Source organism: Ictalurus furcatus, chromosome 2, assembly GCF_023375685.1.
Source record: "Ictalurus furcatus strain D&B chromosome 2, Billie_1.0, whole genome shotgun sequence".
Lineage (NCBI taxonomy): Eukaryota > Metazoa > Chordata > Actinopteri > Siluriformes > Ictaluridae > Ictalurus > Ictalurus furcatus.
Genome location: NC_071256.1, coordinates 6,101,326 through 6,125,044, shown reverse-complemented (window position 1 = coordinate 6,125,044; position 23,719 = coordinate 6,101,326). Strand labels below are relative to the sequence as shown.

Here is a 23,719-nt window from a genome sequence, read left to right as displayed (position 1 = left end):
GCCACACGATGCCTATTTACTTTATTTTGAAGCATGTAAACTGTACAAAATACAAATTTGTAGTTAAAAAAAAAAAAAAAAAGCTGGTGTGTAATTTATATTTCAAACACGTGCATCAGAAACACTGCCTGTCTGTGCTGCTCCGAGCAAGATCACTGATCGAGCGTTGGACTTACCAAAACCTGGATAATGCATTGTTTTGGTTTTAATCTTCCATGCTTAATGAATATTGGGGGGTGTGAGAGTGTGAGCGAGTGCGCGTGTGAGTACAGATGCTTGAACTAATAGTCTCGGTTCAAGCATCAGCTGTAAACCCAACTGAACTGTCTCTCTCACACACACACACACACACACACACACACACACACATACACCAGCTGAAATTGGAAAGGAGGACAAGAACAGTGTGCCATCTGATACTAAGACACCCCGGTGCTCTCTTGGCCTTAGACCACACACTCATGTCTGTGAGTGATTGATGTGCCTGCGAATGCCTGTGTGAGTGTGTCTTCTGTGTGTCCTCTGCTGTCCATATCTCTTCATTTTCAGTGCGTTGAGTTGTTGGGGAAACTACACGACATGGCTTAGAGTAATTTGTTTTAGACCCCTCGCTTTAATAGCTTCGGAGTTTTCTAGCCAACACACCGAGAAACAAGCGGTTACCGCTAAAGATAACGAATCCGAGAGTAGATGTGCTTCGTGTTTGGCTTTGGAAATGGACGCGTACGGAAAAATCCGTAGACTGTGAGTAATTCTCTTTCAGCGCAAGATTGGGTTAAAATTCGGTTCGTTTCCAGCATGTAATCCGTTTTGTAAACCTTGCTCACAATGGAGCCTTCAGCAAAGAAAGCCCAAATTACAGGTTTTAGGTTCGAGATGTTTCATCATGTGTTACATGGGGTAGTTCCTCCTCTTGACATTTCCACACAGCGTTGTGATCGCGTTCTGCCGTGCTATGAATAAAGCGTGGTGTCGGAATCATAGTGTATCTTTATGATGTTTTCACGCTCTGTTGTGTTACTATGTGCATTTTTTTTTTTCCCCAAGAAATTGATACTTAAGAGCGTAACATGATGATGCGTGAGAATTTATCGGTGTTGTTTGCTTGTTTATTTCAGGACACGTTGCCTCCTCCTCCACCTCCTCCCCCACAATCTTCTTCTATGGGCGCTGCGTCATCGTTGGCCGCAGGGCAGAGGCCGTCCCCGACTGCAAGCGACCAGAGCGGACGCCAGAGACCGACTGTGTAAGTGTTAAAACAACACGCACGCTTGCAGAAAATATACGGCCGTGCGTGTTTTTCATTTTCTACGCACGTGAGATTTTTGCCTCCGGTTGACCTCGCTGCTCTTACTTGAATGGCAGCTGAGCGTGCCCGAGCGCAGGTGAGAGTTCAGAGGTCAGCACTGCATGGGGTGGTGGGGGGGGTAGCGTTGCAATCACAGTCTCTTGGGTATCATTCCAGGGTCTGACTCTGAGTTTGTCTCCTGACTTTTCACCTCTTGCATCAGCATCACTCTCACTTCCATGAATCATGCGTGACTAATCTGTATGTCGCTGAGTGTATTTACAAAAAAAGAATAATTAATTGATTAAATAATTGTGCACTTTTTTGTGACCTCACACTGTGAACTATGTCTTTGAGTGAATTGTGGCGGTGTTTTAGCTTGAGCTCATGCATTAGATTATATACTTGCAGTGCGAGTGGTAATTAAATGATTTGTGTGTGTTGACTCTCAGGTACGTTGCGATGTTCCCATATACACCGCGTAAGGAGGATGAGCTGGAGCTGAGAAAGGGCGAGATGTTCCTGGTGCTGGAGCGCTGTCAGGACGGCTGGTTTAAAGGAACGTCCATGCACACTGGCAAGATCGGAGTTTTTCCCGGCAACTACATGAGTCCTGTCAGCAGGTACCATATATAAATACGTATACATACATACATGCATACATACACACACTGGTCATTGGTTGATATTGAAAGCCGACTAGTCCAGCAGTTTTCATGTATTAATTGCATTTTTATTTGCTTTCTACTTACCATCTTTTACAAAACATGTTTTCAATGTTAGTCGGAATTTCCTTCATTAATAAACCGTATTCATATGTTTAGATGTTATTCAAAATATATATATTTTTGTTGTTGTTGTTTTTCAGAACGGTGGCGAGTAACAGTCAGCCCAAAGTGCCGTTAGGAATGTGCTCGCAGGCTGGACGCGGCGTCACCATAGTTAGCTCCTCGTCCTCTCCGATCGGAGCTGCCCTGGGTGGCGTTGACCCCAACAAGCCCCTTCCTATTTGCACAGGTCCAGCCCCTTCAAGCCCCATTCCGGCAGCTGTAGTGACAGCAGCTCACATGCCTCCTGGTCAACATCCCAAAGTGCTCATGCATGTGACGTCACAGATGATGGTGAACCAGGCACGTAACGCTGTGAGGACCGGTAAGATATCACTATATCTCTCTCACGCTAATGCGTTATTTAAAGGCAGTTTCTTAATACACACCTCCAATTTAATCCAATCTAATTTCCATATGGAAGTCTGAAGTTCCACTAGTTTTTCTCGTGTTGCAGGAAATACTGTAAAGAGATGACATTTTTGTTCACCGACTAACGCAGTCCGTCCTTTTCTTTTGGCACGATGTTTAGCGGTGTGCCACAATCAGGACCGCCCCACTGCAGCCGTAACGCCCATCCAATCCCAGAATGCCATGGCTTTCCTGCCTCACCTGGCTGTCTGTCCGCAGCCATCACCTGGCAGCGTCTCCTCCTCGAACCCTACGTCAAGCAGAATGGGAGTGTCTATGGGCTGCGCCGCCGCCTCACTTACCCCACCCAACATCAGTGCTGCTTCTTTGGAGGTCGATGGCATGAGACCCGTCGCCATGGTGTCGCTCCCGGTCGCTCCTGGTAACGCCAAGCCTCTCGGTGCAACCGCAGCGAATCAGGCTCCTGCTTGTAAACTAGACAAGGACTGCAAGGTGAGGCACTGCAGTTCCATCCGAGAGGTTCAATTTGCTGATGAGAATGATAGCTGAGGAAAAGTTGAGAATCGTATAATCACACTTGGGGGAATTTTGTATGCATGTGCTCGCTTACTTCCTCTAATTAGCTAATTAAGTAGTCTTTAATAGCTTGAATCGGAGAGAGATGTTGTGCAGTGCAGTGGAAGAACACCAGCTAATGGCAGCCTAATGACTCCTTTCTTAAATGCTGAATGAACAGACATGGTGAAGCTTTCTGAAAAGGAGATGTTCGTGTGCATACAAGTTCCTGTCTAGGTTACTACTCTTACTATAGAAATGATCATGTATTAGAACGAGCGCATTTATATAAACCTGGGATTTGACCTGTAGCCGGAACAGTCAGAGCTTCAGTTATAGAAAGTGAATCAACACCTTCTGGCCAATCTGTTCAGAATTCAACCTTGCCGTGGTATAAATATTAAATACTTCACACTCACTGCTCGAAGGTTTTGTCTCCTTCAGCCAGGAGCCTCCTCCACGTACGTGATTTCCCGGACTGGTACCTCTCATATCATCAGTCTAATTCAGATAGATGTTGCCCTTTTTATTTTTGCTGGGATCAGGGATGTTGGCACAGCTCACATTTTTCATCAGCCTCTACCTCACAAGAAACGCAAGTTGATACCCTTAAAGCCGTGACACTTCAAGGTGGTTTTGAAGAACTGAGACTGTCTGAGTGGCGGCTGTTCTATGAAAAGCTGCACTCGAGGACACCTCAAGGATTCCAGTCTCACTGTGTGAGAAATTAAATAGTAGCTGTTTTATGTATCAGTAATGAAAAGGGGAATGTTGAAAGATATGGTATCGCAGAAAACATTCCACGTTGCATACGCATCACATTACGTATAGGAACAGTATCAGTAGTAATTACTGTGTAGCGTGCTGGTGAGTAGTTTTGGGACGTGTCCAGGTAATTAGCCAGGCTTGCAGTCCTCTCGGAAAGTATTGGAACGGCAAGGCCAATACATTTGGTTTTTTGCTATACACTGAAGATATTTGGGTTTGAGATCAAAAGATGAATACTATGAGACCCATGAGATGATGGATCAGAATTTCAGGTTTCATTTCCAGATATTCAAATCTATGATCTGATATGTTAAACAACTTGGAACATGGCACCTTTCATTTGAACCCACCCATTTTTCAAGTGATCAAAAATATTGGAACATGCGACTGACAGGTGTGCCTTGTTAGGTTGATTGCTTAAACAGTTAATAGCTCTGAATGTCTACTGTTGGTTTGAGCCCTAAGTTTTGCATGAAGATTGTGTTTGTTGTTAAAACAGATAAACCAACAGGAAGACCAAATAGCTGTGTGTGGGAGAAAGGCAAGCCTGAGAAAAGAGGGAATATCAGTCCGAGCCATTGCACAAGCATTGGGCATAGCCAATACAACAATTTGGACTGTCTTGAAAAAGAAATAAACTACTGGTGTACTAGCAATCGGAGATGGAGCAGGTCGGCCAAGGAAAACATCAGTTTATGCCTGAAACATTGTGAGTCTGCGACAGGGGACTGTACATTTTTGTGCCTTTTAGCTGCACAAATGTATCTGCAGCAGATCAAGATACTTTCTTAGGATCCCACTTGCTGTTTTTTCCCTCAAACTCCAGTGCACGTGTTAACTCCTGTGGTAAATGGTTGGTTTTTTTTTTTTTTTTTTTTTTTTAAATCGTCATAATGGTCGTCAGTTTTGCCTCCAAAAGTTTTTTTTTAAATAAATAAAAAAAAAAGTTCAAAATTTTAAAAAAAAAAAAAGCTCCAGCTTTTTTCAGCTTTTTCATCTACTGACCAGTTGGATTGCAACTCAGTGAGAAAAGAAAATGGAGGATAACACGCCAGTAGAGAAATCAGTCTTGTTAGTGAGCATGTACAGTATAATAGGATTTTTGACATGTTTGAATCAGAAATTCCAGCGTAACGAACAATGCAGCTAAAAATAACTTCAGACATTGACCTATAGCAATGTGATGTCCCGGTTTAACTCAAGTAGCTCACTTGGCTGAACAGCCAATCAGAGAACTGCCCCATTCTTGGCTTCCGATGCTAATTTAAATTCGCTGATGAGTAAAGGTGACCTTGGTTTAAAAGACACAAAGAGAAATATGTGGATCCTGAAACAATGATAAAAGCATGCGAGAGAATGTGGTGATTCCCCCCCCTAAAAACCTGTATGAGAGCATTTCAGCTTCCTATCAGCCTTGTTCTGTGTGTTTATGTTAAATTCCTGTACTCTCTTGTTACTTTAGAGAGAGAAGAAAGGCCTGTTGAAGCTGTTGTCAAATAAAAAGAAACTCCGCCTTTCTCCCCCATCTTCCCCGACTCTGGAGGCGGAGCAAGCCGTTGCCACGGCAGACATGCCGCAAGGAGCCATGGCACCTGAAATGCCCGTGCCCAACCCAACAGCGGTGGCCAGTGGAAACCACTGTCGGACCGGGGCTTGTCCTTTGGAAGCTGAGACACCTGCACCTTCATCATCATCATCATCATCATCATCAAATGTTGATGCTGCACGCAGGAGTGGCTGTCAGGAAAACTCCGCCCCCATTGCACCGCCACCACGGCAACCGTGCTCCTCTCTCCTGTCCATGCAGCATGATGGACGGCCAATAGTGTGCGAGAGGTACAGAAACATCGTGAATTTTTTTTTTTTTTTTTTTTTTTTTAGATGAAAGCCAAAAAAAAGTGATTATAATAGATTACTGAGCGTTGCAGCTCAGGCAAATGGGGAGATCTGGCAGTGAAATTGTAATCACATTTCGTTTGTTTAAAGAACATTTGAAATGCAGGGCAGGAAATAGAAGAGAGTATTGAATCTGTAGTCGCATTTTTAGGTCTGTCACCTTTTTTCTTTTTCTTCTTCTTCTTTTTTTCCCTCTCAATGTTTATTCTGCACACAGGAGGTCACAATGCTGATCCAGTGCAAGTTTATACGGTTAAAAACAACTGAACAACAGTACGTTCGGTTAAAAAGGCCTTTACTTTAGCGGTTCTGTTTGAGTTTGATCAAATTCAACATGCTGTTTTAAGACAACAATCAATGGCGGAGTAGTTTGATAGCTACCCAGAAGTTGATTTTCCTATCATAACATGTTTTATTCCTCTTATACCTCAGCAATGTTTGCTTTGTTAAAGAACGATGCGTCATAACCCTTATCCGTTTATAGTCATGTTCGATTTTGAACCGTCAGTTCCTGTTATTCTTTAACATTGTAACAGTTACACAGTCGTTCTCTCACCATGTTACTGACGGTGCGAAGCTCAGACCTCTCCATATTTAAGACTTTGCCATGTCGGAAAAATCAAAGGAACGACTTGATCTCCATTACATTTTACTACAATTTTCCTTCCATTTCCTTCCCAAACTACTTATTTTTCATTGAAGTAAATTTAATGCTTAATTATTAATTTCATTAATTTAATTAAATACTTATCTGTACTACTCTGGAACGCATACACTTGGAGGTCAGGGTACGATGTAATTGTTGCATACGGACCTGCATGTTTCTTTCACGCTGATGAACTCCACTCGTGTGTTTAGATGCAACAGAAACAGCTTTTCAAGACAGAAACTCTAATGACTTGTAGTACAATACCTTAAAGGGGGCACGGTGTCTTAGTGGTTAGCACGTTTGCATGTTCTCCCCGTGATTTAGGGGTTTCCTCCGGGTACTCCGGTTTAAAGTGGTATGGAAAATGGATGGATGATTCTACCTTGTAGTTACATTCTCGTACCTGTAGATGGCGCCTTGAAGTACACTTATGATAAACATAATGAATGATAAAACTCAAAAGGCTTTATATTGTTTGATCTCGATTATATGATTATATTATCGTTTCATATACGATTATATTATATTTTGCCATATGCGTGCAGAACCACATGATTTTTAGAACATTGCAGGTGACTTCTGGTCGCACCCTGCCGCTCACTTTTTGTGGCTTTTTTTATTTTTATAAGTGGATTTTTTTTTAAGGGAAACATATGACTTATGCAGTCACTTACACTGAAAGTCAGTTTATTAGGCACCACACTCCTGTTCCTCCATTCACAGAGTCTCTGAGTGTGCACTGCTTACGGTCACCCAAATGCCTTAACCCTGTTCCACGCGGTGATTAACCCGCATGCTGTTCCTGTGCAGGTACCGCGTGGTGGTGTCTTACCCTCCACAGAGCGAGGCTGAGCTGGAGCTGAAGGAAGGCGACATCGTGTTTGTGCACAAGAAGCGCGAGGACGGCTGGTTCAAAGGCACGCTCCAGAGGAACGGCCGAACGGGCCTCTTTCCCGGCAGCTTCGTCGACAGCATCTGACTCAAACACATGCTTGCTATCAAGAAAAATTACGCCAAGCTGTGATGAGGTTAGCAGCTGCAGTTGCCTGGAAAGCTCCTGGCAATGACTGACGGAACGAGTGAGGATCAGCAGTGTATACACGAGGGTGGATCTAAGCACAAATAAACCCAATTTTTTTTTTTTAAACACATCCTGGATGCCATGAGGCTGTCACAGTCTCTTGGAGCAGAACACACACTTGCAGTTTTACAAAAAAAAAAAAAAAAGCGCACATATCTCAAGCACATGTATAAAACAGACAGCATGAGAGAACGCTCACTTGACTCGGAGCTCGTCATGTGATAATCCGTTAATTTATGTTCCTATATTTCCGAACGATTTTAAATGCGTGCCTTGTACGGCATCACTTTATTGTATATAAGCAAACAGAGCTTATCTATGAATGAACTGAGCAAAGCTGGAAAATATTAATTTTATTATACTCATTTAAAACAAACAAAAAAAAATGGTAGTTTTGGTTGTAGGGTAATGATGGATGATTTAATGTGAACTATGATTGGCTGCCCCTGATGTGTTGCTGATTTGCGTCGCTTGGTCACCGATAGATGGAGTCGTAGATTACGCATTGCTTCAACAGAATGGATGTTGGTCACTGCCCAGTTAAACTACTGTTGATCATCCTGAAGATAGAGTTGACCTTTAATTTACTACTGATTAAAAAAAAAAAAAAAAAACAATATTCAAATTCAATCCAGTGCATATAAACACACACAAAGGAATTGAGATTACATGTATGGATGGGTTCGTGAATTCATGAGCAAAAACCCAGGTGTTTGAATGGATTTGCAAGCGTCGACGTTGCGATGGCTCATGCACAATGAATCGTAGTGAACATGACCCAGTATTGAGTAAGGAGTGGGGATGTAGTGAATCTGCTGTAGATTTTATTCAGTAACGGGGTTTAGACGTAGTACGGTTAATGCTTCTGATATAACTTTTTTTGATATTTAAAAAAAAAAGAAAATACACTCCATAGAAAGCATCTGAACGGTGGTGGCGTAGACGTTTAACTCAAATTGTACTAATTATATTTCTATGTATTAAAGTATGATAGCTGCTGGCTCCCTTTGTGTTTTTTTTTATTTTTATTTTTTTATATGAGAGTACGACTGACAGCTGAGTGATGGATCACTGAAGCCCACTTATACTTTTACTCTTGTGTTGTCTTGTGTTGTACGTGTGTGTGTGTATTCCCGATTTACAGCTAATTTTAGTCTATTGCACTACGCCCAACAGAGGACGGATTGACCTTTTTGATCAAGGTTGCATCAAATGAGCGCTGCTTGATGGCTCAGAGGCCTCGAGTCCAGCGTCCCAGTGAGGTCACTTCAGTGTTCTTCATTTTGGTCGTGTTTGCCTCACAGTTTCGTCTCTAATGACCATTTCAGTCAAGCAGGTCATTTTAAACGCCTCCATAAGTTTGTGGTGTAATCTTAGAGCTGTTGTGTAACTCGCGTGAGGTGTTTGATTGACTGATCGTGAGGACGTTACGAAACACAAAGATTATACCACAAATCCATGGCTTATTACTGTTATTACAGGTTCTAAGCTGTGTCTTTTGTCATCCCTGGCATGCACAAGCATGACTTGTCTTGGTTTTTTTCCCTCTAAACATACCCTTCTGCACGTGAACCTTCTATAATAAATAATGACTGATGTACTTAAAGACTCACTTGAACCCCAGAATTAGCTGATGATGTTCTTTTTCCAGATGACTCATTGACATTTACTGTTTGTCTTTTTTTTTTTTAACATTCATGTCATGATCCAAATCAAGACGTCTTATTCTCGTGACCAAACCCATATGCAGTTAGAATTTGTCCCTTCCCTAGTTTCTGGACACATTTCTACCTGATCCAGTGTTGGATTGAGAACTGTAGATCTTATTGATTCTGGTTAGAAGTTACAGTGATTGAAAAACACTGTTTACAAGTGTGTGCTGGTGTAGGAGGACCTCAATTAGCTAACTAGCTGGTGTATAGTGTCTGTTTTAAAAAAAAATATTTTTATTTTGGGTACACTCTTACAGGAAGCTCAAGTGCCTGTTCTGTGTTGTCGAGTTCACCCGAGATCATCCTGTCCATATTTTGCACAAAATCAAGGCAAAAAGAAAACAACTGAGATTCAGGCAGAAGCTGACACACTAGTTCACTCCATATCATCTTGATTTCTTCATTCATACACCCTTTTGTTCTTTTCTTTTGTTTTTTTTTTAAATCTATATAGCTGTCTAGCCATTTCCTCATTGTGCTAGACCAAATGATTTTCATGCCTTGTTATAGAGACACAGTACTAAACCTGACTTGAACACCTACTGTCTTTGCATTATTTTTTTGTTCCTGGGTTTAGTACATGCTCGACTGTACGTATGTCTGCTAGTGGTGAAGTTGATCTCCTCATATTCAGTACTAAATCATTGGACGAAATAGTCATTTTTGTAATGTGCTTAACTGTAATAAAAGATTTTGATTTCCAAATGATCCTGTACTCTGCTGATTTCTCTTGTTACTCATTTACACCAGAAGTTAAGGTTTATGAAGATTAGGAAATATATAACCTGCACTGAGTGGTACATAGTGTTATGAACATGTGTTACTATTGTACATAAATTTGTTTATCCTGGGCTGGACTTTACCAACGCATGCTTCACTACACCCTGCTGAAAGTTCTGTAGCTCATCTAAATATACTGTATATGAGACAGCCTCCATTTTCTACATGTACGGTGCATCCGGAAAGAATTCACAGCGCTTCACTTTTCCCACATTTTATTATGTTACAGCTTTATTCCAAAATGGATTAAATTCATTATTTTCCTCAAAATTCTGCAAACAATATCCCATAATGACAACATGTAAGAAGTTTGTTTGAAATCTTTGCAAATGTATTAAAAATAAAAAAGCACATGTACATAAGTATTCACATCCTTTGCTCAATACTTTGTTGAAGCACCTTGGGCACCAATTACAGCCTCAAGTCTTTTTGAGAATGATGCTACACCTTGGCATGCCTATTTTTGGGCAGTTTCCCCCATTCTTCTTTGCAGGACCTCTCAGGCTCCATCAGGTTGGATGGGGAGCATCGGTGCACAGCCATTTTCAGATCTCTCCAGAGATGTTCAATCGGGTTCAAGTCTGGGCTCTGGCTGGGCCACTCAAGGACATTCACAGAGTTGTTCTGTAGCCACTCCTTTGTTATCTTGGCTGTGTGCTTAGGGTTGTTGTCCTGTTGGAAGATGAACCTTTGCCCCAGTCTGAGGTCCACAGCGCTCTGGAGCAGGTTTTCATCAAGGATGTCTCTGTACATTGCTGCATTCATCTTTCCCTCGATCCTGACTAGTCTCCCAGTTCCTGCCACTGAAAAACAGCCCCACAGCATGATGATGCCACCATCATGCTTCACTGTACGGATGGTATTGGCCAGGTGATGACTGGTGCCTGGTTTTCTCCAGATATGACACTTGCCATTCAGGCCAAAGAGTTCAGTCTTTGGTTTCTCATGATCTGAGAATCCTTCAGGTGCCTTTTGGCAAACTCCAGGCGGGCTGTCATGTGCCTTTTACTGAGGAGTGGCTTCCGTCTGGCCACTCTACCATTCAGGCCTGATTGATGGAGTGCTGCAGAGATGGTTGTTCTCCTCTCTCCACAGAGACACACTGGAGATCTGTCAGAGTGACCATTGGGTTTTTAGTCACCTCCCTGATTAAGGCCCTTCTACCCATCGCTCAGTTTGGCCGGGCGGCCAGCTCTAGGAAGAGTCCTGGTGGTTCCAAACTTCTTCCATTTACAGATGATTGAGGCCACTGTGCTCATTGGGACCTTCAATGCTGCAGAAATGTTTCTGTATCCTTCCCCAGATCTGTGCCTCGATACAATCCTGTCTCGGAGGTCTACAGACAGTTCCTTGGACATGGACATCATGGCTTGGTTTGTGCTCTGACATGCATTGTTAACTGTGGGACCTTATATAGACAGGTGTGTGCCTTTCCAAGTCATGTCCAATCAACTGAATTTACCACAGGTGGACTCCAATCAAGTTGTAGAAACATCTCAAGGCTGATCAGAGGAAACAGGATGCACCTGAGCTCAATTTTGAGTGTCGTGGTAGAGGCTGTGAATACTTATGTACATGTGGGGGTTTTTTGTTTTTGTTTTTTATTTTTAATAAATTTGCAAAGATTTCAAACAGACTTCTTTCATGTTGTCATTATGGGGTATTGTCTGGAGACTTTTGAGGACGATAATGAATTTAATCCATTTTGGAATAAGGCTGTAACATAACAAAATGTGGAAAAAGTGAAGCGCCGTGAATACTTTCCGGTTGCACTGTATGTGTTTTATATCTACAGTCCCCTCCGAAACTATTGGAACGGAAAGACCAATTAATTTGTTTTTGCTGTAGACTGAAAACATTTGGGCTTGAGATCAAAAGATAAATATGAGAAGAGAGTTTCAAATTTCAGCTTTTGTTTCCTGGTATTTATATGTAGATGTGTATCAGAGCACCCAGTTTGTAGGCGAGCAAATTATTGAAATATATGACTGACAAATGTTCTCTTTCAAATGTTCGTTTAGTATCTCTCTATGGGAATCACCGTGGGCGTGACCGGTCCTGGAAGCACCAATAACACACAAAGGCTATTTTTCCCGTTATCGACTATCGGCCGATTGTTTAAAAACATCCGATGATCAGGACCGATCATATTCTGTCAATCACATGAGAGCAGGAAAACTCATCGATTTCGTGCTGTGTGTAAAGATGTCTCTTTCAAAAGTTTATTCGGTATCTCCTTATGGAATATAGACAACTCCCATATTGGAGATATGCGGTCTGAAGCAGGCATGCCAACCAACTTAGTGATGTATGGAACAAACACAATAACCTCAACTATTCCATGAATAAAGCAGGAACATTTGTGGGGGGTAAACACCTTGTCTGCGAGAGTTGTGTTTTTTTTTGTTGTTGTTGTTGCTTTTTATTTATTTATTTTTTTTAAACACGCTCAGGATGGATAAGACAGTGATAGCTCTGTAACATCCAACCTATAGAATCAGACAAAAGTGTGAGGAGAAGCCCAACTTGCATCATCTTTATTGATGATAGAACTCATGATGGTAGCAGCAGTATGAATTCAGAAGTTTTACAGAAACATTTTGTCTGCCAATTTACAGAGAAATTAATCTGGAGGAACTTTATCATGCAGCAAGACAATGATCCAAATCACTCTGCCAACTCAACAAAGGACTTTATCAGGGGGAAAGTGGAAGGTTTTAGACTGCTCAAGTCAATCACCAGACCATAACACAGTTGAGCAGCATTCCACCTCCTGAAGGGAACACAAATGATCCTACAAGGGAAAGAAAGTCTGATAGATTTGAACATGTGGAGACATTCTGTAAAAAAACAAACAAACAAAAACAACCATTAAAGATTATATATATTTTTTGGTTACTGAAGTTAAGGTTAGGGTGAGATGTATTTAGCATCCATGTTAATGCAAGGTCCTTACAAGGACAGTAAGACAAGTGTGTGTGGATGCTTGGGTGGAAGTGGGATGGACAGTGGAACAGCTGGTGTCTTTAGCTTGTAGAAGTGTAGAGGGAAAATTAAGACTTAATGTTCTGACACAGAGGCAGAATACAAGTGAGAATGAGGAAACATCTGCAGTCTCACATGTACATGAGATCTGAACTAAAGGGCTGCACAAACAAGGTTTCATTACTAAAGATTTATATATATATATATATATATATATAAAGTATTATTGTAGATTAAACATTAATGCTTAACTGATAATTGACCAAGTGTTATGATAACTATTATTACTCTGTTTTTAAATTTAGCTGACTAATAAGTGAGTAATTATTCCATCTTAAATTGTGACTTTGAAGCATCCTATGCAAATATACATTTTGTCAGTAAAACAATTAGTAATAAGACTTTAATATCGTGAACTATTTTATCTATTATCCATTACAGAATTAACCAGAGTGCAAAGGACCAGAAAACGCTTGTTAGTGAGGCACATTATCATTAGAGGCGTTATGGCGGGACCTAGTGGTCACGCTTGAACGTGAAGTTTTTACATAGACCAAATTTAGTTATAATCAGTAAAATGTTGAATACATAATTTTTTTTTGTGTTGTTACTGTTATGTGTTAAATTCTCTGGTCAGAACATTTTTGTTTTCTATAAGTCTACCACATTTACATTTACATTTATTAATTTAGCAAACGCTTTTATCCAAAGCGACTTACAAATGAGAAACAAAAGCAAAGTGATATATCAAGCAGAGAACAATACAAGTAGTGCTTCCATACAAGATCAGTAATTGAGTTCCAGAAGAAGCAAAGTGCGCAGAGTAGAGGTGAAAGTGCAAAAAAAAATTTCCTTTTTTAAATGTATTTATTTGTTTATTTTTTTATGGGTTGGTTAGGTGTTCACGGAAGAGGTGGGTCTTTAGCTGTTTTTTGAAGATGGTGACAGATACTGCTGTCTGGATTTAGGTTGGAAGTTCATTCCACCACTGAGGAACAGTTAGTTTGAATGTTCTTGAAAGGGACCTTAGTAGTACCTACTCAGCGTCGGTCGCTAATCGCTCGCAGATTGCGTGAGCGAACGTAAGCCTTCAGGAGAGAGTTGAGGTAGGAGGGTGCTGTTCCAGACAAGGTCTTGAATTTGATGCGGGCGGCTACAGGAAGCCAGTGGAGGGAGATGAAGAGGGGTGTGACATGGGTTCTCTTGGGCTGGTTGAATATGAGTCATGCTGCTGCATTCTGAGTCATCTGAAGGGGTTTGATGGAGCTGGCTGGGAGGCCTGAGAGTAGTGCGTTGCAGTAGTCCAGTTTTGAGATAACAAGAGCCTGGACTAGTATCTGTGTAGCCTGTTTGGTGAGGTAAGATCTGATTTTCTTGATGTTGTACAGGATGAACCTACAGGACCGTGCAGTTGTTGAGATGTGGTCTGTAAAGGTCAAGCTGTCATCAAGAATCACCCCAAGGTTCCTGGCCGTCCTGGTTGGCTTGAGTGTGGTTGAGCCGAGCTGTATGGTGAGGTTGTGGTTGATTGAGGGACAGGCTGGGATGACGAGAAGCTCAGATTTTGCCAGGTTGAGCTTAAGGTGGTGTTCCCTCATCCAGACCGAGATGTCTGACAGGCAAGCAGAGATGCGTGCAGAGACTGAAGGATCGTCAGGCCCTGTGGAACGCCAGGGCCTGCTAATGTTCTGACACAGAGGAAGCTGTAAATAACCAGCTGTAAATAAAATCACAGGTTTATGTCAATGCCTTGTTTTGATATGTTATTGTTTCTATAGTAGCAACTTCCACGGGGACTTGTATGGCGAATGCTCTTCAAGACTGGATTTAAAACATGTGTGATTGTTAATAGGATTGATAAATTTTCAGTGAGGAGATGTTAGTGTTTTGGGATGGAGCCTCCTTTGTCACGATTGACATGATAAACTGTGTTAATCTCAAGAGATAGAGGAACTAACTTGTTTCCCGGACATTCCACAACATTAAATGCAACTATAAACTGATAAAAGTACACTGTGTCATCCCATCACAAATAGAAATTCTAGTTGTTGATGAGGTACAAGAGGAATAAAACACTTTGACACCAGCTGTCGTAGCAGCTTTATGGCAGCTGATGTCGCCATTTAGCCGCTTTGCTATGGCTCTATAATCAAAGGCCTACAAAGAATAAATAAATAATTAAATAAACTAAAATTTTTATATTTACAATAACGATTGTAATAATAATTAATGTATTTGCTATTATTTATGTTTTTAAATACCAACTAGTGTTCCTCAGCTCACACATGGTAAATGTGTCTTTATTAAATCCTGTAAGTTTAGGGAAACACACTTGTTGGTGAATATAATGATGGACATTACAGCTTGAAACACTACAGTTCATGTGTGTTGAAAGCAGTGAACTTAATGTTGCATCTTAACATACTCACTAAAGTCACATGATCTCTGTTGCTGTGTGGATCTGGATCATTAGAAGGTCAGATGTTTCTCTGTCTATTTGCAGAATTTACACCATTTCTGATTCTGATTATTTCTGGCCTACTTCTGTTTTCTTTCCTGGTCTGGGTGAAATTTCATGTGAATTTCAAAACCGGTTTCATGTCTCTCTTACCCAAACCCACCTTCAGCTGATTCAGGGTCACAATCTTAAATATACTGTGCCAGATATAAACCACAGCTCTGTTGAATTCTCAAATCAATTGTTCTGAAAATATTGATTAATTTTCTATAACAGCAGCTGATAGTAAATTTGGTTGCAAGGTGTTTTTTTTTTTTTTTTATCAACGTGCTCATTTTTTAATGTTATTGTTTCTATAGTAACAACTTTACACCTAGACTTATATTGCAGATGTTCTACATCCATGGAGTTGTGGAGTTGTTGTTATGGTGTGGGTATAAGTTTACTGTGAGGAAACGTTTATTCAGTTTTAGTTTTTTTTTTGTTTTTGTTTTTTAAGGAGTCTCCAGTGTCAGGGCTTTATAACAATCAGAGGTCAAATAAATACTTCATTTTAAACTGAAATTTCTGACACAGGAAGTCTTAAGGTTGGATGACTTTGTGGTTTCTCTGTAACATGACCAGCTGGATTTTTTACATCTTAATTTCAAGAGACAAAAAAAAATACTACTACAAATTGCTGTGACATAAAAGGAATAAAACACTTTATTTCTGTGTATAACTCACAAGCAAAAGACTTCTAACAAGATAAAAGTATCTGTTTTTGCAGAGGTGTGATAATAATAGTAGTAGTAATAGTAGTAGTAGTAGATTCATAAAAGTGTTGTCTCTCATTTTTTAAATTGAATTGAAAAGGAAGTTTTGTCACGTTGTAATACTTCAGAACAAGTTTGGCTCCTGAAGTCTTCTGTTGTGTTGACTCGGTCCCTCAGGATTCCTAGGGGTCATCTAACAAACTTCACTTGAGCATCTGAGGAAGTGGCACCTAAGACAGATAATGATACTATGAATATGATGAAAAAATGAAAAAAATATATGAATAAATATTAATACTGCAATTAAATGTAAATTGAGTCATGGAAAGAGTGATGAAAGAGATTTTCAAAAAAGAGAAATGACACAGCAGTTGTTGTGGTTTCCTGAAAACCAGAGTATATAAAAGATAGACACTCAGGTAGTGTGACAGTGTGTGTGTGTGTGTGTGTGTGTGTGTGTGTGTGTTTCATTTTGAGGGACAGGTGTGTGTGTGTGCAGAAGAATCAGTAATGATGAAATGCTTGTATCTTTTGTCTGCTGTGTTTCACGTCGCTGCAGGTGAGTGAAGTTATTTTCTATTTTCTATTACAGAAAGGAGAGAGAATATTATCCAGTTCGTAGTTCAGCTGCTTTGTGTTTAGTTCATGTGGTCAGACTCTTCTGTCCAGACTGGGTTTACAGTAGGCTGTAGTTCAGCCCTGTTCATGAACAACCAAATTGTCCAAAGACAGCAGTAATCTTTATACACAAGGTAAACATACACGTCATGCCTTGTGTTATAATCTCCTTATTTAGACCTGTTCAGCTTTGATCATGTGGATTTTTTCTTCCTGATTAACTTCAGTCTAAAATGTACTGATGAAGAGAGGTGGGTGAATGAATAAGGAGGAATCTACAGTGAGATTATTTTACATCCCTATAATGCTTACAGTGTATGTTTTTACACATTTACTGAATTACATCTCTCACAATCTCTGTCTTAGTGAATGTATCTGTAATAACTCATATAAAGTGTAAAAGAAAAGTTCTTTTCCTGTAACTTGTAACTGTCACTTCTTCATTCTGGTCTTAGCTGTAAATAGATGCGTATGAATTTCACAACTGTTTCTGCTGTCTCTCTCCTCAGTGACCATCTTCACTTCCTGCATTACACCTTATTTAGTAACATGTATTTATCAATCCTGTGTTCACATTTTTGAAACTCACATCAGCGTCTATGTGACTGAACTGTGTATCACTTTTCATTACTTTGACACAAAAAGGATTGAATAACTTCAGCTTTCAAAATTCATGAATTCTTTTCTAACTCAAACTCCAACAAAACTCTGTGTATCTATTTTTCACGTTTACATACTGTTTTCAAAACTAAGGAATTTCATTTTAACCAAACATTAAAGAAACAAAGAGTTACTTTTAAAAATATATTTTTTAAACTAATTAGATTAGATTAACTAATTAATTAGATTGCTAAATCCTAAAAACATGCCAGTAGGTGGACTGCCTAAGATAACCTGCTGATTGTGTGTGTGTGTGTGTGTGTGTGTGTGTGTGTGGTTTCCTGCAATTGACTAGCATACAAGCCAGGTTGCATTTCCGCCTCACACCCAGTGTTTCCAGGATATTCTCCCGATAGCCCAATGTGCCTTAACCACTGAGCTACCACTACCACTGTGCATTTCCTGTTCATGTCTGAATGATGAACTCGTCTGAATCGACTCAGTGCATGATTTTTAAAATTGTTTTATATATAAAAATTATATTTTTAGAACCTGGAGATATGTGATATCTGACGTGTGTGTGTGTGTGTGTGTGTGTGGCAAATTTATATTTTTTTGTTATTTTCTTGGAATTTCTACAGTTAAATTTTTCTGTACTTTGGATTTTCTCCCTGCTAAAAGTCATTGTGTTGTGAGTGATAAAGCGTTCTTGTTCAGAGAGACTTTGCTTGTGTTCTTGTGGTTTTGTGGCGTGTATGAAGTGTTGCGATAGTTATAGTACATTATGGATGTGAAGTTATCTGCTGTACTGAGCTGCACGCTGGTAAAGCCAACTGTGTGAAGAGTTTTGATAAAGTGAACATAGTATTGAGAAATGTGTGTAAGTAATTGTAAAAACTGGAAACTGGTCAGTTTAAAGAAATCTGTACATTGTGTAGTGTTACTCTCTCCAAGTGGTCTTTATTTTCAGATGTAGTTGTAACATGGTGTCTAATCACAGCTGTCTAACTACAAGTGGCTCTCTGGGATTTAAAAGATAAAATACACACATGAGCACAAGATAGTGTAACACACACAGTTTGAGTCCAGCTGATGATGTTCCACTACTGACCCTGTGTGTTTAAATAAAACTCTTAATGACAAACTGGACAATTCCTTCAACCTCATGACTTGTTTTTTTCTCTTAACATCAGCTGTGAGCTTTATATTAACAGACGTGAACCTTTCCTAATCAAACCAACACTAAAATATGGTACAATCCTAACTAAACTAAATATAAACAAACAAACATAATGATCTGCTTGCTGCATGTACCAATTCTCAAATTATTCCAAACTATATTTTCCAATAATTTTTACAGTCAGTAGTAATAAAACAGACACATTTCATGATTTTGGAATTAAATGTACTGAAGTATTTTCATTAAATTTCATTTCGAATTCATATTGTATTCAGTAGATTGTGAGTTTTTGTATGTTTGTTTCTGTAGGCTGTTCTCTCTCTGCTGATAATCCGACAGAAATCACACGACACACAGGTGGTTCAGTGCTGTTCCCCTGCTCCTGCTCTGACCTGCACACCAAACCTCAGAAATTCACCTGGATGAGCGACAGAACAGGACTTCTGACAGAAGTGTTAAATGATGAACACTACCGTGGCAGACTTCAGCTGTTTAATCACAGTTCTCCTGCTAATCTGTCTCTGTTCATATCTGACCTGAGAGAAGAGGATCATGGAGTCTACAGGTGCAGCACTGAGAAAGAATACAGAGACATCAGGCTTAATGTTAAAGGTAAAGTATTTAAATACACAATAAAAGTTGGAAGAATTCAGAAGTCTTCAAATGAATAATAGTTGCATACAGTACCCTCCACTAATATTGGTAAATATGAGCAAAGATGTGTATTACAACTTGTGTATTATTGTATGTGTATTACAAGATGTGTATTATTGTATGTGTATTACAACTGACATAAGGCTTCAGTAAGTATCAAAGTCACCTTGTTTTTTCAGTTTTTATGTTAGGTTAATATCTGATACATCAGAATTAATGTTAATATGACATAAATCATTAAAAACAAACTCACTGTAATTTACAGTCAGAGAAATTCTACATAACACACTTTACATAATAATGTAAAGAAAGTCAACCTGGAAAACGTCATAACACCATTTAATGTCTACAGAAATCTGTCACTAGACTAGGTGTTATATCAACTTAACATTAACATTGATAAACACAGTCTGTACATCAGCTGACGCTTTAGGAAGTCTTTTAAATACATGTCTTTATAAATATTTATTTAGGTTCATGTCAGTTGTTATGAAGGATTTATGTAGGTGTCATGTAGCCCTATGAAGATGTCTCTTAAGTAATGTCTTAACTTTATTTATAAGATAAGGTACATGCCACATGCCATAAACATGCATGTTAATAACTATTTTTTGTTTTTATGTAAGGTATATATCTTAATTGGGATTATTATTTCCAATTAAAAGAGCATCATTATCTGAAATGAAATCATTAAAGATTATTAAAGATTTATCAGTAATTAAAGTAAAAATAAGCCAGTATAGGTTCAGTGTTGGGTATCAGAGTCCTGATATTGGATTCATGTAGAGAATTTAAACAGGTGATTGGCTCATCCTTTAAAAATTTCTTTTGGTTTGCAGCAGAAAATATTGTGATTTACAAGCAGGGAATATTAATAATTGCAGTACTTCTATTATTAACTGTAAATGTTATGTTTACAGGCTGTGAGCTGGTGAAGACAGGGGTAGAGCGTGTGACTGTGTTCACAGGAGAGTCTGTAGTTCTGCCCTGCATCTGCACTGACCTACAGGACAAACCAAAGTCTGTAAAATGGCAGTTTTCAATACCAGCAACTGGAATCAGTCACTTTCAGGAAATTTACCCTGAACAGACTGGACGTCACAGAAACAGAGTCAAACTGGTCAGTAACAACGCTCCAGGAAACCTCTCTCTACTCATATCAGACCTGACTGAAGAGGACCTGGGAGTCTACAGATGTTCTGTACAGGCCGATAGCAGAGATGTCAGATTATCTGTTAAAGGTACATGTTTTCATTAATGACTGTGAGCATGCTTTACTCCAGTGTCATGTGCCATATTACTAACAGTGATAAAAACAGTCATTAGTTTCAATAAGTTTTGTCTTTTCAGTAGGAAGAAGAGAAACTTCATCAGAACCGCCTCAGAGTAAAACAACAAATTCTCCACCTGCATCTCCACACAGCAGCCTCCCTCTAGGTGCCAAAACTTTTTATCAGCAATAAAAATACAAATCTGTATTATTACATTTATTAATATTTTGGTGTGTTTTATTACACAGTTTTCGGCATTCTGGCCGTTTTATTGTTGGTGATACTCGGTGTAGTGGCATTAATTTGTTGGAGACGTAAAGGTACAAAACACACCAAAACACACACACACACACACACACACACACACACACACACACACACACACACACACACACACACAGATTGATTAACTAATAACTGATTTGTGATTTTGTGGAGGTTTTTTCCCCCAGTACAATTTCCACATATTTCCTTTTGGGAGTCAGATCAAGGCAAGTTAGTCAGTACTTCAGTAAGATACTTTCACTGCAACATAAAGTTTCAAATGTGGTTCTTTCCATCACTCAGTGTTAATGTATGTGAGTTGAAGCAGAACAGATTCCTCCACACTTTACCTGATTACTTCAAATAGTGAAATTGTGTAGTTTCCACTAGAGGTGTGATTTCTGAGGTCTTTTCTCTTTAGGGGGAAGATGTGGAGAGAACGTGATTACTGAAGGACGTCCGGACTGTGAAGTACAGCAGAAGGATCAGGTTAGTGTACATGCAGGCCTGAGCTCAGCTGAATTGTTTTTCTAATTTTATCTCCAGTCAATTCTACATGGCTTCTACAGTAACAGTTATAGCAGATTTGTTTCTACCGTTAGAGGTTTAGTTGTATTTGTGATACACTGCAGGTAACACACATGAAACACATATGCTTTCATTGAACAGTGAGTTATAGGAAAATATCTTCTGCTGCTTCTATCAGAACAACACATGGTGTAAAGAAAGAAGTCAGATTTGGAGATTTGTTTCTTTACATGATTTTACTTGCTTCTCGGAGTCAACAGTAAAAGCACTAGAAATTGGTGTGCGTGTGTGTTATATGTATAATTTTCTTGTTCTGTCTTTCCACAGACTGAACCTGATGTTACTTACTCTACTGTAAGCCACGTGAACACAGCCGGAGCAGCACGGGTCCAGATCAACGCTGGAGACAAAACTGAATATGCCAGCATTATAACAAACTAATCCACAGTAAATATACATAGATACACTCTCAGATATTATATAATAATAATAATGAAAACATTTATTAAATACACACCATGGTAAGCATGTTTTTCCCCAAATTGTTGTTTTTCATGTTTTTTCATGTAAATAGCAGATTCAGATATATGCATGTATGGGGGAAAGGGGGCGGGGTTTCCAGAGTATTGCATTACATTTACTTATTTTAGCTAAGGGTATTGTTCCTCATTTACTTTGTGTGTTAATCATTAAAAATTGCTGATGGATAATCTTGCAGAATTATTCAGAGCGTACGCATCATCTTATATCTTATGTGTATCATTCTTATATCAGAATAAGAAATGAATGTAGAAGGCTTTTATCATCATCCTGTTTTGTGTAAGAAGACTCCTATATCTGTTCTTGTTTGTGACTTTTATAGTTTGCTGAGTTCGGGTAAAAATAAAAAAATGAGAATCGATGAATCCGACTGGAATGAATGTGTATTTCTAACCTAGCTTTTGTGAATGTTTCCTAACACTCCTTACAATTTGTTACATGCATTTATCATTACTGAATTCACTTTTTCAGGACTCACACAGTTAGCAGTCTGAGTGGATGTAGCCGTGGATCAGTTTTCATTACACTTACACAAACTTGTGGCACTGAATATAATGATATGAATATACAGTATATAATATAAATAGCTTTATTCAAACTTCATGAATTCTGTTTTCTCTCAAACTCGACCTCCAGCAAAACTCAGTACATCTACAGCACTTTTTCTTCATGTTTACTTGATATTTACAAAACTGCTGAATATTGGTTCAATATGTAACAATGGGCTCTCAGGAAGGTTATAGGACTCCATATACATGAGGATTATTTATACAAAATCAGGGTTAAAAAGTTCTAGCTCAGATACCAAAAAACACTGAGCAAACACAATTAAAAACAATTACTGTGCAGATTGAACTTGATAAGAAGGTATGAACATTTCAATTATGTTATAAAAATTACATTACTTATGGAAGTGTTCAGTGTAGAATACAACTAACTGCACTAGTTAGTGTTACTAGTTAGTGTTACTAATTTAACCACCTTATGAAACTCCAACCAAAAAAAAAAAACAACTAGTGTTAGTGAAGGATGATAATGAACCTACAGGTGTAGATGGCAGCAACGACAAACAACAAACATGATTACCTCTTTCTTCCAAATGTGGCAGGGTAAGTGATTTGGCTGTCCTATTGGTTCTGCTTGGGATATGGTTTCGGCAGACCAATAGGATGAGAGCTACCCGATTATTTAAGGACCCTTATTTTGGTAAGCAGATAGGTGTCTTGGTGATTCCGAGTCCCTCGTTGGCAGGAGATGGCAGAAGGAAGTGACGAATCAGGAAGTGAGATGGGGTTTGAAGAAGTTGGTGATGTGATGTGCTTTAAATGCCAAAAATATGGCCATGTAGCATCAATATGTAAGGGCAAACAGAGATGTGGTAGGTGAACATGAGTACGGGAAGTGTGGAGAAGGTGTAAAGCTCAAATGCTGCAACTGTGGAGGAGAGCACAGCTCAGCTTACTGGGGCTGTGAAGCCAGCAAGAAGGCAGTGGAGGTGCAATGAGTGAAGACATTGCAAGGAATAACGTAAGTGGAAGCAGTAAATAAAGTGTCTGGTGAAAGGAAGGACTATAAACCAGAAAATAAAGATAGACCTTGCAGGGGCTGTGAAAAGATTGCAGTAAGGAAAGATATGCTAATTATGAGCAAGAAAGAATTTGTGTTGTTTATGGTTGAGGTTATAAATTGCTCAGCACAGACCGAGAGAAAGTCTGAAAAGATAAAAATAATAATTAAATCAGCTGAAAAATACCTTGATATTAAAGGACTCGGCAGTGAAGGAGTGGAGGAAATGTTAACTGCAGGAATCTCTAACTCTCAGTCATGGGCTGGTGGCTCTTCATGATCCTAGTTATATTGCAGTGGAATGCCAAGAGTCTTATAGCTAATGGACAAGAATTCAAAAAGTTTGTGACTGATCTGTTAGATAAACCTCAG

General features: G+C 39.3%; 1 protein-coding gene and 1 long non-coding RNA gene across 2 annotated transcripts in view; both read left to right on the top strand.

The window, feature by feature from the left end:
• Positions 1–9,853, top strand: part of sh3rf1 (SH3 domain containing ring finger 1) — a 51,114-nt gene extending 41,261 nt beyond the window's left edge. Inside the window, exons 7-12 of the mRNA XM_053645391.1 lie at positions 1,119–1,246; positions 1,741–1,911; positions 2,157–2,440; positions 2,648–2,979; positions 5,273–5,646; positions 7,166–9,853. Coding sequence (XP_053501366.1) covers positions 1,119–1,246; positions 1,741–1,911; positions 2,157–2,440; positions 2,648–2,979; positions 5,273–5,646; positions 7,166–7,334 — 1,458 coding nt within the window. The 3' untranslated portion in view covers positions 7,335–9,853. The remainder of the gene's footprint in view (positions 1–1,118; positions 1,247–1,740; positions 1,912–2,156; positions 2,441–2,647; positions 2,980–5,272; positions 5,647–7,165) is intronic.
• Positions 9,854–19,027: 9,174 nt separating this feature from the next.
• LOC128617070 (uncharacterized) lies at positions 19,028–20,610 on the top strand. The gene is made up of 3 exons (XR_008387504.1): positions 19,028–19,136; positions 20,099–20,419; positions 20,529–20,610. It is a non-coding gene; the product is annotated as an uncharacterized LOC128617070 (long non-coding RNA).
• Positions 20,611–23,719: the final 3,109 nt, after the last annotated feature.